Source organism: Heptranchias perlo, chromosome 41 (assembly GCF_035084215.1).
Source record: "Heptranchias perlo isolate sHepPer1 chromosome 41, sHepPer1.hap1, whole genome shotgun sequence".
Taxonomy (NCBI): domain Eukaryota; kingdom Metazoa; phylum Chordata; class Chondrichthyes; order Hexanchiformes; family Hexanchidae; genus Heptranchias; species Heptranchias perlo.
Genome location: NC_090365.1, coordinates 2,860,422 through 2,876,527, shown reverse-complemented (window position 1 = coordinate 2,876,527; position 16,106 = coordinate 2,860,422). Strand labels below are relative to the sequence as shown.

Genomic DNA, 16,106 nt, shown 5'->3' with positions numbered 1-16,106 from the left:
GCCCCCCCCTCCCCCCTTGCCGCCGGCCAGGCGCACTGCTCCCTCCCGCGGCTTCCTGCGCCTTCCCTTGCCCCGCCTCGACCCTTGGCCTTTGCCCCTGCTGCCCGCTGAGCCTCGGCCGCCCTTCCTCTTGCCGCCCGGTGGCCTGCTCTCTTTCGGCTGAGCCCCGTCGGCTTTGGTGGGCGGTTTCGGCAACGTGGTCTGCGGCCTTTGGCTCTTGGGCGGCGGTTTGGGCGTGACGCGCCGCGACTCCCGGTTCTCCACCGTGCCCGGGACCTGCCGGTGGTACCAGCTCGGAGAGGTCGGCCGCGGGGCAGGGGTCGTTTGCCGGGTTCGTTCCTTCTGAGCCACCGTCGCTTTGGAGGTCACGACCTTTGGCCTCCGCGTTAGACCCCTGGTGGCGGCGACGGTTGCCGTGGTAGCTTTCGGAGGAGCAGGAGTTGTGGTTTTGGATTCCAGGATGAGTTCTGCGTAGGCAAACAGAGCGGATTCACATCAGTTTGAATTGATTTCATTCTCCTCTAGGTCCCTCCCTCGACCCACAGGCCAACCCTCAGCAAACAGCATGCAACGAAATCAATGGACGCTGTCTCGCTCTCCGTAACCCACAGTCCTTGCAGTCCCTTCATTATGTAGTGACCTGGCTCAGTGTCACTTGTTTTACATTCCCCACCTCTTCCTTTCTGATTTGCTGCCATTTTACCTTGCGTCATTCAAGAAAGTGTGACAGGAAGTAAGTGTGACAGGAAGTAAGTGTGACAGGAAGTAAGTGTGACAGGAAGTAAATGTGACACTGACAGGAAGCACGCATGGTGGGCAAGGCTCTTAATATAGTCTAGATTATATATATATATATATCGTGATTAGGACGGACTTACTCTGCCTCGGCCGAAAACGTAGCAACTTTCCCTTCACGGTCACGGGTGTCGGGTTAATGCGACATTTCCCTGGCGGTGCTCGCCTTGAACAGAAAGAGAAGACCCCAAGGTGGGGGATCGCAGGTTAAAAATAAGGACATTCGGAGCAAGAAGGGAAGTCGGAGGATAATAAGATTGTGGATTAAATCAGCAGGGAAAAGACAGCAAAGCGGGCAGTGGGAATGTGTGGAAGATTCAATAAGCAGAGAGAGAGAGAGAGAGAAGAGACATAGGAATGTGATGCACTTACCTGCATTAAATTTCATCTGTCATAGTTCTGTAAATTATGTTTAGATTCTGTTATGGTTCCTCGGCTGCAACATTAGAGTCAATAAAGAGAAACAACTGAAATGCACCAGGAAGTAAGTTTTCACACTTAGAGGTACGGACTCTCTCTCTGTGAATGCCCCTGTCTTGAGCTGGTAAGATCTCCCCCAACAGAAAGAAACGGAAACTTCTCATTTATGACTTTAAAAAAATCAAAGAAGAGCAGGGGGAGTTCTCCCCGGTGTCCTGGGGCCAATATTTATCCCTCAACCAACATCACTAAAAAAACAGATGATCTGCTCATTATCACGTTGCTGTTTGTGGGATCTTGCTGTGCGCAAATTGCCTGCCGTGTTTCCTACATTACAACAGTGACCACACTTCAAAAAGTCCGTCACTGGTTGTGAAGTACGGATAGGATAATGAGGGTAAAAAGCTCAGAGTTAATCATCGTTCCGTTAGATGACCTGCCTCGTCTTTAATGACCTTGTGTGCTTTTCCCTTTGCCCAGATGTCAACGTACAGGGCATTTTTTTGGGGGGGCTATTTTTTAGATGCAAGTCCTAAGTTGGGCAGCAGAGGGCGGCATCGGTCAGAGAGCAGCAGTGCCTTTAGTTACGACTCCTCTACGATTCTGTTAGGCTCTCGCTGGGGCTGATCTCACAGCCCTGTAACTCTGGAAGTTGTCTTACGAGATGAGCACGAATAGGGAGAGTCCAAATCAGAGCAGGTCGAAGGGCTTCTATTTATCTCATAAACATGGGGACTATTGTAAATGAGAACATTTTAAAAAGCTCGCCACTTACCGAGAAGGGTCGATTAATTTGTACACAGTCCCAGCTGGTACATACGCACTGGGGTTGCCACTGGCCATGAAGTAGAGTTCACCTGGAAGGAATGAAAGAGGCTGTGCCACCACCTTCTGTACATTTACACATCGCAGAAATAGCAAACCATTAAATGACGTGAAGGGGGAGACTGTCACAGTCTGCTGACGTTTCTTTCCTCTGTACCCCCAGCTCGGAGTTTCTCACTGACTTTTTTTTTTTTGGCTAAGACCACAAGCAGAGCCATCGTCTTGCTTGGAGCAACGGGCAGGTCTGATCCTGCGATCGCTCTCACATTGACTCCCGATCTCAATCCGACTGCTTTGGGCCGGTTACCGAGTGGGCCTCTGTGCAGCATTGTGGGACATTTTTCCATGTTAAAGGCACCATAGGAACGGGAGGTGGAGGAGGAAGAGGGAGGGGAGGAGGAGGAGGAGGAGGAGGAAGGGGGAGGAGGAGGAAGAGGAAGGGGAGACGGTGGAGGAGGAGAAAGAGAGAAAGAAAGAATTGCATTTATACAGCGCCTTTCACAACCTCAGGACGACTCAAAGTGCTTTACACCAATGAAGTACTTTTGAAGTGTAGTCACTGTTGTAATGTAGGAAACGGGGCAGCCAATTTGGGCACAGCAAGATCCCACAAACAACAATGTGATACTGACCAGATAATCTGCTTTTAGTGATGTTGGTTGAGCGATAAATATCGGCCAGGACACTGGGGAGAACTCCCCTGCTCTTCGAATAGTGGCCGTGGGATCTTTTAGAGGGCAGACGGGGCCTCAGTTTAACATCTCATCCAAAAGACGGCACCTCCGACAGTGCAGCACTCCCTCAGTACTGACGCTGGGAGTGTCAGCCTGGATTTTGCGCTCCAGTCTCTGGAGTGGGACTCGAACCCACGACCTTCTGACTCCGGTGAGAGAGTGATAATCTCCCTTGGGGTGGGGAAAGGGAGAAATAAGCCAGCGCTTTGGGTCCTGATCACGAGCCAGTGACACCCCCTCTCCGCCCCCCCCCCCATTGAAAGTGCTCTTGTGTGAACCCCAACATAGGACATAGTTGGGTTCAACTGTGCTGGCCTCCACAGTTGAGCAGCCTGCCAGCACTACCTAGCCTGACACACAAAGAATGGCCACTTGAGTGAGATACTATAGGGCTGCCAGTGCCTCGGGCTTGTGTCCCAGTCGGAGTCCGTGCCTTCAGGAGAGGAGCAGAGAAAACACTGGAACAAAAATGGGAGGTTTACATTAACCCAGAGGTGAAAGAATTGTGGTGTGTAGTAGGACAGGTTACCTGCCTCATCCTCAGCAAAAGAGATGATGTACTGGTAATAGTTATTGATGAGTTTGGGGAAATTGCACACCTGCCCACGGCCCATGCAGATCTCGTGGTAGTGCCACTGCCCAGAGAGGGCATCCTCCTTCAGAGCCATGAGCCGCCTGAAACACAACACATCACATTCAGGGGGGTGTCTACAACACAGCACAACACCAGCACAACACCAGCACAACACCAGCACAACACAGCACAACACCAGCACAACACAGCACAACACAGCACAACACCAGCACAACACCAGCACAACACAGCACAACACCAGCACAACACCAGCACAACACAGCACAACACCAGCACAACACAGCACAACACAGCACAACACCATCACAACACAGCACAACACCAGCACAACACAGCACAACACAGCACAACACCATCACAACACAGCACAACACCAGCACAACACCAGCACAACACCAGCACAACACAGCACAACACAACACAGCACAACACCAGCACAACACAGCACAACACAACACCATCACAACACAGCACAACACCAGCACAACACAGCACAACACAACACCATCACAACACAGCACAACACAGCACAACACAACACCATCACAACACAGCACAACACCAGCACAACACCAGCACAACACCAGCACAACACAACACCATCACAACACAACACAGCACAACACCAGCACAACACCAGCACAACACAACACAGCACAACACCAGCACAACACAGCACAACACAACACCATCACAACACAGCACAACACCATCACAACACAACACCATCACAACACAGCACAACACCAGCACAACACAATACCATCACAACACAACACCATCACAACACCATCACAACACAGCACAACACAGCACAACACAACACCATCACAACACAACACCAGCACAACACCATCACAACACAACACAGCACAACACAACACCATCACAACACAACACAGCACAACACAGCACAGCACAACACCATCACAACACCAGCATAACACAACACCATCATAACACAACACCATCACAACACAACACCATCACAACACCATCACAACACCAGCACAACACAGCACAACACAGCACAACACAGCACAACACATCACAAAACCATCACAACACCAGCACAACACAACACCATCACAACACAGCACAACATATTCAGGGGGTATTTAAAACACAACACAACACCAACACAGGATAATACATTATGCATTACATAATATAACACTCCTATACTTAGAAACCAGCATCTCCTCTGATCACCAATGAGCAATGCCACAGGCGATCTGTGAGCAAAGTCAAGAGTGTGAGATTTTATAACCAGGAGTGTGGGCTGGGAGAGGAGGAACAGACACCGCGAATAAATAATAAGCAGAGAATTATCTACACTCTATCATTTATTGGACTCCTGTTCCCATTCATATATTTCTCACCTCTCCTCTCCGGAGGTTCTGACTCTTGCCGATAGCTCTCCACCATCTCATCCATTTCTTATGTGTGTCTCAGTGGGTGTCACTCTCGCCTCTGAGTCAGAAGGTCGTGGGTTCAAGTCCCACTCCAGAAACTTAAGAACAAAATCTAGGCTGACACTCCCAGCACAGTACTGAGGGAGTGCTGCAGTGTCAGAGGTGCCGTCTTTCGGATGAGATTTTTAAACCAGATTGGGCATCTCGCAGTCTGCCCTCTCAGGTGGATGTAAAAGATCCCATGACACTATTTCAAAGAAGAGCAGTGAAGTTCTCCCTAGTGTCCTGGCCAATATTTATCCCTCAACCAACATCTTTTAATAAAAAAGATGATCACATTGCTGTTTGTGGGATCTTGCTGTGCGCAAATTGGCTGCTGCATTTCCTACATTACAACAGTGACTACACTTCAAAAAGTACTCCATTGACTGTAAAGTGCTTTGGGACGTCCTTTGGTCATGAAAGGCGCTATATAAATGGAAGTTCTTTTTATTTATTCTGTTTGATACAAAAATATATTTGAGATCCATTAAAAACGGAGGTGATTGCTCGGGATGCGGTGAGGGGATTGCGGAGTGAGGTGGGGGGGCTGCGCTATCAGAGGTTGCTCCGCGCGTGCGAGGAGAGAGGACGTACCCGCTCATGTAATCGCCAAACACGTAGAGTCCGTTCAGATTGGGCATCTCGCAGCCTCTGTAGATGTAACCGCCCGTCACCGACCGGCCTAGCTTGTGAGGATACGCAAAGATTGGCAGGATGTCGTCTGCAACAGAGGCAAAGGCCCAAATAAAGAAGGACATTCGGGAACGGAACAGGGGCTGAGAAGCCTGTCCTGTTTCATCAATCAACCTGACCTGCTCATCGCTGCCTTCTCCTGAAACTCACTCAAATTGTCTCTCGAACCCCACTTACACTCAATATTCCACCACTCTGTCTGTTTTGTTTTGGCCATCAATATAAGATAGTCACCAATAAATCCAATAGGGAATTCAGGAGAAACTGCTTTACCCAGAGAGTGGTGAGAATGTGGAACTCACTCCCACAAGGAGTAGTTGAGGTGAATAGTGTAGATGCATTTAAGGGGAAGCTGGATAAACACATGAGGGAGGGAGGAATAGAAGGATATGGTGATAGGGTGAGATGAGGAGGCTCGTGTGGAGCATAAACACCGGGATAGACCGGTTGGGCCGAATGGCCTGTTTCTGTGCTGTACATTCTATCTAATTCTTCTTCTTGACTTCCTTATATTTTAATTGCATTGTGAATTTCATGACCACCGGGTAAAATGGAAGAGGGGAGAAATGAGGAGGATTATTTTAACGCAGCGAGTTGTTCTGATCTGGAACGCGCTGCCTGAAAGGGCGGTGGAAGCAGATTCAATAATAACTTTCAAAAAGGGAATTGGATAAATACTTGAAGGGGAAAAATTTACAGGGCTACGGGGAAAGAGCAGAGGTGGGGGGGGATTAGCGGGATTAATTGGATTGCTCTTTCAAAGAGCCGGCACAGGCAGGATGGGCCGAATGGCCGCCCTCTGTGCTGTGAGGGTCTAGGTGCGAGACGTTTAACACTGGTTGCCGTGGGTTTGGCGGCCCCCTGGATCTTGCAGACCGCGGGTGGTGTTGTTCCTGCAGGAGTGCGGAGAGGCCGTGCGATGCGTCGATGATATCACAGCACGCGGTCTCTGGTGATTCCGTAACGTGTTGCCGTGGCGACCGGGTGTGTGCCACAAAGTACAAATAGTGCGGTAGTGGGTATGGGATTGGCATCGACACCCTAGAGGTCATGGGTTCAAATCCCACCCTGGCAAATTGTGAAATTGAACTCAGTCGGCATCGGATGAAGAAAATGATCATAAAAGCCGTCAGATTGTCGCTAAAAACCACAACTGCTTCATGAGTGCCCTTCGGGGAAGGAAAGACGCCGTCCTTTACCGCTCTGGGCCTACACTCGAACTCCAGTCCCACATGATGCCCTCTGAAGTGAACCAGAGAGTCCCTCAGTGTCACGCCTGGGCTCAGTGGTGACTCGGCCTTGGAAGGAGAGGCAACTGAGAGGCGCATAAGTTGGCGAAAAGACAGATGGAAAAGGTAGAGCTGGAGACTGTACGGTAGCGTAGTGGTTATGTTACTGGGCTAGTAATCCAGAGGCCTGGACTAAAAAATCCAGAGTCACGAGTTCAAATCCCGCCACGGCGGCTGGCGAATTTAAATTCAATTAATTAAATAAAAATCTGGAATTAAAATACTAGTATCAGTAATGATAGCCATGAAACTACCGGATTGTCGTAAAAACCCATCTGGTTCACTAATGCCCTTTAGGGAAGGAAACCTGCCGTCCTTACCCGGTCTGGCCTATATGTGACTCCAGACCCACAGCAATGTGGTTGATTCTTAATTGCCCTCTTAGGGATGGGCAATAAATGCCGGCCTTGCCAGCAACGCCCACATCCCGTGAACGAATAATAAAAAAAAAAGACCAAATTGAGGGAGGAGAAGAGGCAGCAAAGGCAAATTAAGGACTGATGTCAGGAAATTCTTCAAACTGGAAAAGTTGGGTGATGAGGGAAGGGGTAAACGAGGGTGAGAAAGTATTCTGATGATGGGAGGGAGGATATAAATTATTCTTATCCGGTATGTCTGCACATGCGGTGAGTGCCGTGGGCCTGATCTTGTTTCCAGGATCGGTTCAGACATTTCCAATCACTAAATTACTTACAGATGTGACTGCTGGCAGTGAGATGTGTTGAGGTATTCCCATAGGGCGGGCGGCCGGCCGGGGGGAAGGATGAATTTATTAAAGGGGAGTGTCGCCCAAGTCGTCTCTCAAACACCTCCCACCACACCAATAGTCGTTAAGCATCTTCCCCCTCCCACCGATGGTTCAGTTAGTAAAAGTCTCAGGCCGGCCCTGAGCCGTATGGAGAAGGACAGTGCCAATTTCCATCCCTGGTGTGGACTGCGGCAACTGTTCTCTATCAGGGCTGTGACTAGAGCACTAGAATTGGCCTCTGGGCTAGGGAGAGGAGGGTGGGTGGAAGAGAGGAATCATTCGGGATTCAGCTCACGATCGCTACACAGTGACCCCTGCTGGACCTCGTGTGTGAGTGTGAGCGTGAATGTGTGCACGAGTGTGAGCGCAAGTGCAAATACATGAGTGTGAGCGCGTGCGCGAGTATGCACATTTAGTGTGTGCGCGTGAGTGTGCTTGTGCTTTTTGCACAATCGAATATCCTGGCGACACTCGCTGTCCGGGCTCACCCATGAAGAATGGCCGCCTGAGTGAGGAATCGGAGGTCGGGCCTTGCCTGTGTAACCCGTACCCCGGTGAGGCTCAGCGCCCGCAGGACACGGGAGGGGAGGAAAAAAACCAGGAGGGGGGGGAAAACATGGCTGCATGTCGTGTCACCACAAGTCCCGGCCAGAATGCAGATGATTGGGTAATTCCCCCGCCAATCAAGCCCGGAGACCGCACTGCTGTAAGTAAAGAGAAATAATCCTGCTGTAATCGGGAGACTTTGCTGTAGTTTCGGTCATGAGTTCGGAGACTCTCAAGTCCCGTCCCCGCCTCCAACTCATTGGCTGACACACAAAGCGGTGTCAATATTCACCCCGGAGAAGAACAAACACACAAGGAGAAGAGTGACTCACTCAGAGACGAGTTGGCGCAGAGTTTCTTATCGTAGCAGGAGAAGCCTTCCTTCGCTCGCCAGCCATAGTTTCCCCCTCGCTGGATGATGTCCACCTCCTCGAACTTGTTCTGGCCCACGTCCCCGCAGAACAGCCGCCCTTTCCCTGCGCCCGTGACCGGGTCCCCCCGGTCCACGGAGCAGCGCCACATGTTCCGCACGCCGTAGGCGTAGACTTCGGGCCGCGCGTCCCGGTCCCCCGTGAAAGGGTTGTCCGGCGGGATCCGGTAAGGGGGGCCGTTGTCGTTGTGGTTGACGTCGATCCGCAGCACTTTTCCCAGCAGGGACGACCTGTGTCGGGGGGGAGGGGGAAAGCACATCAGTCCCCATGGGAGACGCACTCCTCACCGCGACAACGCACGTGCGTCTCCGCCATCGCCCGGGTTCACTCAGCGCGGTGTGACTGAGGGGCAAGGGGGGAGGGGCGATTCATCCCCTGGGATCGCACTGAGCCATACTTCTTTTTAAAATGTATTTTCGGGATGAGGGCGTCACTGGCAAGGCCGGCATTTATTGCCCATCCCTAGTTGCCCTGATAACATGGAGGTGGGCTTTCTTTACTCTGTATCTAACCCTGTACCTGCCCTGGGAGTGTTTGATGGGACAGTGTAGAGGGAGCTTTACTCTGTATCTAACCCTGTACCTGCTCTGGGAGTGTTTGATGGGACAGTGTAGAGGGAGCTTTACTCTGTATCTAACCCTGTACCTGCCCTGGGAGTGTTTGATGGGACAGTGTAGAGGGAGCTTTACTCTGTATCTAACCCTGTACCTGCTCTGGGAGTGTTTGATGGGACAGTGTAGAGGGAGCTTTACTCTGTATCTAACCCTGTACCTGACCCTGGGAGTGTTTGATGGGACAGTGTAGAGGGAGCTTTACTCTGTATCTAACCCTGTACCTGCCCTGGGAGTGTTTGATGGGACAGTGTAGAGGGAGCTTTACCCTGTATCTAACCCCGTGCTGTCCCTGCCCTGGGAGTGTTTGATGGGACAGTGTAGAGGGAGCTTTACCCTGTATCTAACCCCGTGCTGTCCCTGCCCTGGGAGTGTTTGATGGGACAGTGTAGAGGGAGCTTTACTCTGTATCGAACCCGTGCTGTACCTGCCCTGAGAGTGTTTGATGGGACGAGGGTGAGCAATATTCTACCTTGTGCTGCGTATAACAAACCTGACGGATATAAAACTCACTATAGAGTCATAGAGTTATACAGCACGGATAGAGGCCCTTCGGCCCATCGTGTCCGCGCCGGCCATCAGCCCTGTCTACTATGAAGATGCAGAAAGTGCCGAGAATTTTTGTGAAAAGCCTGGAATGAACGAGACAGAAAAATCAATTCAGTGTGTAAATAAATGGAGGATACAGGCTCCCCATGCTGGGTGGTTTCGATGAATACCGGGTACACACACTGTTAGCATTGGCCCAGCGACCGAGGGGCACTCGGCCCATTTCTCTGGCGCTGAACGCTGGCACCTGAAGGAGCCCACGGTGTATTTGCGAGTGATGGAGACCACATCTTTCCACTTATCGTTGATAATTTGTGCCTGTTCTTTATTCTGCAGGGAAAGGCGACGGTGGCAGGGAGAGCCAGGGTCGCTGTTTGTAGAAGCTCGGTGGCCCGGGAGTGTGGGCCAAAACAAAAAAAAAAAAGCAACGTGTAAAGGAACTGAGACTGAAATGGCGAGTGTCTGCCAACGCACGGTGCCAAAGTCAAGTCAGATGTCTGAAGGAGGAACAGGGAGGAGGGAGTGAAGGAGTCGGGCGGGAGGGGGGGTTTCGCTGAGTGACGTAAACCGAGAGGAACAGCTTGTTATGCTTTTCATCTTTCCAGGATGAGCCTACAAGCCTGAGGCCTACTCTGACCTACATAAGACAAGCAGCTGGGCTGACCCTCGTTACCATGGCGATTAATTAACCAAATTGCCTTGGTCCTCAAAGTGAGGAGTGATGGACGGGAGAGGTGGGGTCTGATTCATACTGAACTCCCCCCCCCTCCCTCCCTCCTCGACGTGTAGCCAGAGATTAAGAGAGAGAGAGACTCGCAAAGAGATTTCAGGCATTGAGTCAGCAAGTGACAGAGCCATTTTTTTTTTCTCTCTCTCTGTTTCGGTTTGCCAAGCCGGGAGCTCGCTCAGGAACACCCGGCTGAAAGGAATTCCATTTGAAGCCTGCAGCCTGACCCTTTCACCACCAGACACATTCCTTTCCCTAAGTCCCAGTCCTCTCTGTCGCTCCTGCTCTGCGCCTCCAGCTCTTCTCGTTTAGCATAATGCAAGGAAATCTACGGGGGGGGTGGGGGGGTGGGATAAGGCAAGCGTTCGGAAGTCGAGGACGGTTTATTGTTTATCGAGAACCTACACGGGAACAGCAGGAGGCCATTCAGCCCCTCGAGCCTATCCCGCCTGATCTGTATCTTAACTCCATTTACCCGCCTTGGTTCCGTGACCCTTAATATCCCCTCACCCAACAAAAATCTATCAATCTCAGTTCTGAAATTTTCAATTGACCCCCAGCCTCAACAGCTTTTTGGGGGAGAGAGTTCCAGATTTCCACTCCCCTTTGTGTGAAGAAGTGCTTCCTGACATCACCCCTGAACGGCCTGGCTCTAATTTTAAGGTTATGCCCCCTTGTTCTGGACTCCCCCCACCAGAGGAAATAGTTTCTCTCTATCGACCCTATCAAATCCTTTAATCATCTCAAACCCCTCGATTAGATCACCCCTTAATCTTCTACACTCGAGGGAATACAAGCCTCGTCTACGAAACCTGTCCTTATAATTTAACCCTTTTAGCCCCGGAATCATTCTGGTGAATCTGTGCTGCCCCCCCTCCAAGGCCAATATATCCTTCCTGAGTTGCGGTGCCCAGAACTGAACGCAGCGTCTCCAGATACCCCAGAACTTGAAGTGAGGATAATGTCCTGCCCAATGCTCACTCATCTTCATCGAGGCTCGTTCAGTCTGCTATAAAAGTGTCAGCTATTTTAATGTATCATCTTTTTTATCTTTCAGTTTTCTAGCCTTTTCTCTTGATGGCCGAACCCATGGGAACGGTTGCTGACCGGTACGCGTGTTGGCCCAAGAAGTGAATGTCGGATGGCTATTTGACTGTGGGGGTCATCACAATTTTAAGAAAACCATAACAACAACAACTTGCATTTATATAGCGCTTTTGACGTAGTGAAACGTCCCAAGACGGGAGCGTAAATGAGACAAAAATTGACACCAAAGAAGGAGAGACTGGGACAGGTGACCAAAAGCTTGGTGAAAGAGGGAGATTTTAAAGGAGGAGAGAGAGGGAGAGAGGTCTAAGGAGGGAATTCCAGAGCTTGGGGTCTAGACGGCTGAAGGCACGGCCGCCGATGGTGGGGTGAAGGAAGTTGGGGAGGGACGAGAGGCCAGAGTTGGAGGAACGCAGAGATCTCGGAGGGTAGTTGGGCTGGAGGAGGTTCAGAGATTGGGGGGAGCGGGGGAGGCAACGACTCCATTATCGTATGAGGATGGCGAAAGGGGAATTAGAACCTAGTGACGTAGGCCAGTCTGGCAATTCCTATATATGATGCCCCCCCTGGTCCAAAAGCTGCTGAGGCACAAAGCCGAGGATTACACGTGAAGAATGATCACTCGAGTGAGGATCTGGAGGGAAGCAGGAGCCCATTTAATATTCTCTCAGCGCTGATTCACTCAGCATTTCTCGTTTTGTCGCTATTTTTCCCTTGTCCTTTGCACTTTAACCTTTAATTCACCTCTTCAGCACAAAGGCGGGATCATTTTATTTTCTGGACAATGAATCGTTGGTTTCCCCTCCCCCTCTCTCCCCCTCCCCCCTCTCTCCCCCTCTCTCCCCCTCCCCCTACTCCCCCCTCCCCCTCTCTCCCCTCCCCCTACTCCCCCTCCCCCTTCCCCTCTCCCACCCACTCACCTTCCCCCTACTCCCCCTCCCCCTCTCTCCCCTCCCCCTACTCCCCCTCCCCCTTCCCCTCTCCCACCCACTCACCTTCCCCCCTCCTTTCCCCGTCCCCCCTCCCTCCAACTCTCCCTGCCCCCTCTCCCCCTCCCCTCCTCCCACCCCCACCCCCTCCCCTTCCCTTTCTCCACCGCTTACCCTCCCCCTCTTCCCCCCTTTTTCCCCCTTACCCACTCCTCCTCCTCCCAGAATCCTCCACTCCTCCTCCTCCTCCCAGAATCCTCCATTCCCCCCCTCCCGGACTCCTCCATTCCCCCCCCCTCCTCCCGATTGCCCCCACTCTCTGAGTCCCTAACCTCACATCAGACGGTGAGGATTGTCCATCGCAGAGGATGGTGAGAAGCCTGCGGTTGGTGCCACTGGCGGGGAGAGTCCCTGGGTCAGATTGTGGAGTTAGTTTCCCGATCTAATGATGATTTATTGCTGAGACAATCCTGTCGAGGAATAGACGAGGCGAGGAGTGGATATACGGGGGCCTGCGAGCAGTACGGGAGGCCTGATCCACGATGCACTCCCTCTCACCGTTTCCAGGTGTCCGGTCAGTTTACCCAGGGTGTGGAGAGACGTAGTCCGTCCTAAAATTTGCATCTTACAGAAAAAGCCAGTGAGTCGGATCAGGGGCGGAAGCAAAAATAAGAAAGGGCTTGCATTTATATAGCGCCTTTCACGACCTCAGGACGTCCCAAAGGTTAGAGGGCTCTGCATTCTCCAATCACCTCCCCCTCACGGCACAGCAGCTCTTTGTACGAACGGCCAAGTCAAACCAACGCCAGATTCCATCCACAAACTCTAATGAGCTCCCCACGCACCTCGTCGCCCCCCTCCCCAGTGTCCAGATCGATGCTGATCGAGGTCAGGCCGACAGCCCCTCCCTCAATCAACGCTGCCAATCTTTGGTACCACAGGTAGAACTGTAATTGGACGAAGATGCTCACTGTTACTAAGTTTGTGGTTTAATACTCTGGGAATACTTTAACGGAAAGACAGAGAGGGAGAGAGCCAGGAAGAATTAAGATGCAGGAAGATAAGTAGAGATACGGTGACAACAGGAGCAAGACACCCAGTATATATATTTTTTAATTTTTGCCGAGAGATCAATTACTCTCATGTATTTATATATATAAAAACTTTAAAATTAGAGCCAGGCCGTTCAGGGGTGATGTCGGGAAGCACTTCTTCACACAAAGGGGAGTGGAAATCTGGAACTCTCCCCCCACAAAAAGCTGGGGGTCAATTGAAGATTTCGAAACTGAGATTGATATATTTTTGTTGGGTAAGGGGGTATTAAGGGTTACAGAACCAAGGCGGGTAGATGGAGTTAAGATACAGATCAGCCACGTTCTGATTGAATGTTGGAACAGGCTCGAGGGGCTGAATGGCCTCCTCCTGTTCCTATGTTCTCAGGTTAAATCCTTTAGCAGCAGAATAATACATCGTGCGTCACATGGTATGACGTTCCTGACTGCACAAAAACCAGTTCAGGCTCGGACAGACGGGAAAAACTAATTTCAAAATGTGTTAAACGGTCAATAATCAAGACATTCTTTAAAAAAAACCCAAACCGTGCGCCGGACAGCACCGAGCGATGCCACTGGAAGGTCAATCAAGAACAAACACACCCAGCGTAAAACCTACTTATTCTGGGCGTTTCCAAACTTGCCGAAGGGGTCTCCTGCACGGCCGCCATCGCCGGTGAAGATGTAGAGATACCCGTCGTCTCCAAACAGTAGCTGCCCTCCATTGTGATTCGATGCAGGTTCCACCATCTCCAATACCACCCTGCGGGAGTTAAAGTTCCATTAAATTCCTGTGAAAGTCGACCAGCCGGGATTGCGCAGACACACTGAGGTAGACCGGCCAGGAAGGTCAAGAGATTGAGGGGGGGAATCAGCCAGGGTGCCAGTAGGGGCCACAGTGCCCCTGGGTTAGGGAGGGGGAAATCGGCCAGGGTACCCATTCCTCTTCACCAGCTGGAAGGGGCACGTGTGTAGGTGTCCTGGGGATGCGTACCCCAGTGAGAGTCAGTGCCCGGGGAACTGTACCCCAGTGAGAGTCAGTGCCCGGGGAACTGTACCCCAGTGAGAGTCAGTGCCCGGGGAACTGTACCCCAGAGAGAGTCAGTGCCTGGGGAACTGTACCCCAGAGAGAGTCAGTGCCAGTGGAACTGTCCCCCAGTGAGAGTCAGTGCCTGTGGAACTGTACCCCAGTGAGAGTCAGTGCCCGGGGAACTGTACCCCAGTGAGAGTCAGTGTCTGTGGAACTGTACCCCAGTGAGAGTCAGTGTCTGTGGAACTGTACCCCAGTGAGAGTCAGTGTCTGTGGAACTGTACCCCAGTGAGAGTCAGTGCCTGTGGAACTGTATCCCAGTGAGAGTCAGTGCCCGGGGAATTGTACCCCAGAGAGAGTCAGTGGCTGTGGAACTGTACCCCAGTGAGAGTCAGTGCCCGGGGAACTGTACCCCAGTGAGAGTCAGTGCCCGGGGAACTGTACCCCAGAGAGAGTCAGTGCCTGTGGAACTGTCCCCCAGTGAGAGTCAGTGCCCGGGGAACTGTACCCCAGTGAGAGTCAGTGTCTGTGGAACTGTACCCCAGTGAGAGTCAGTGCCTGTGGAACTGTACCCAGTGAGAGTCATTGTCTGTGGAACTGTACCCCAGTGAGAGTCAGTGTCTGTGGAACTGTACCCCAGTGAGAGTCAGTGTCTGTGGAACTGTACCCCAGTGAGAGTCAGTGTTTGTGGAACTGTACCCCAGTGGGAGTCAGTGCCTGTGGAACTGTACCCAGTGAGAGTCAGTGTCTGTGGAACTGTCCCCCAGTGAGAGTCAGTGTCTGTGGAACTGACCCCCAGTGAGAGTCAGTGTCTATGGAACTGTACCCAGTGAGAGTCAGTGTCTGTGGAACTGTACCCCAGTGAGAGTCAGTGCCCGGGGAACTGTACCCCAGTGAGAGTCAGTGTCTGTGGAACTGTACCCCAGTGAGAGTCAGTGTCTGTGGAACTGTACCCCAGTGAGAGTCAGTGTCTGTGGAACTGTCCCCCAGTGAGAGTCAGTGTCTGTGGAACTGACCCCCAGTGGGAGTCAGTGTCTGTGGAACTGTACCCCAGAGAGAGTCAGTGCCTGTGGAACTGTCCCCCAGTGAGAGTCAGTGCCCGGGGAACTGTACCCCAGTGAGAGTCAGTGCTAACTGTACCCCAGTGAGAGTCAGTGCCCGGGGAACTGTACCAAAGTGAGAGTCAGTGCCCGGGGAACTGTACCCCCAGTGAGAGTCAGTGTCTATGGAACTGACCCCCAGTGAGAGTCAATGTCTGTGGAACTGACCCCCAGTGAGAGTCAGTGTCTGTGGAACTGTACCCCCAATGAGAGTCAGTGTCTGTGGAACTGTACCCCAGTGAGAGTCAGTGTCTATGGAACTGACCCCCAGTGAGAGTCAGTGTCTGTGGAACTGTCCCCCAGTGAGAGTCAGTGTCTGTGGAACTGTCCCCCCAGTGAGAGTCAGTGTCTATGGAACTGACCCCCAGTGAGAGTCAGTGTCTGTGGAACTGACCCCCAGTGAGAGTCAGTGTCTGTGGAACTGTACCCCAGTGAGAGTCAGTGTCTATGGAACTGACCCCCAGTGAGAGTCAGTGTCTGTGGAACTGTCCCCCAGTGAGAGTCAGTGTCTGTGGAACTGTCCCCCCA

At 51.7% G+C, this 16,106-nt stretch overlaps 1 protein-coding gene across 1 annotated transcript in view; it reads right to left on the bottom strand.

The window, feature by feature from the left end:
* The window catches only part of LOC137305931 (HHIP-like protein 1), a 28,896-nt gene that overhangs the window by 318 nt on the left and 12,472 nt on the right, over nt 1–16,106 (bottom strand). The window contains 7 exon segments of the mRNA XM_067974886.1: nt 2–467; nt 879–961; nt 1,991–2,072; nt 3,304–3,449; nt 5,421–5,547; nt 8,435–8,763; nt 14,068–14,211. Of these exon segments, the coding sequence (XP_067830987.1) occupies nt 2–467; nt 879–961; nt 1,991–2,072; nt 3,304–3,449; nt 5,421–5,547; nt 8,435–8,763; nt 14,068–14,211 (1,377 nt within the window).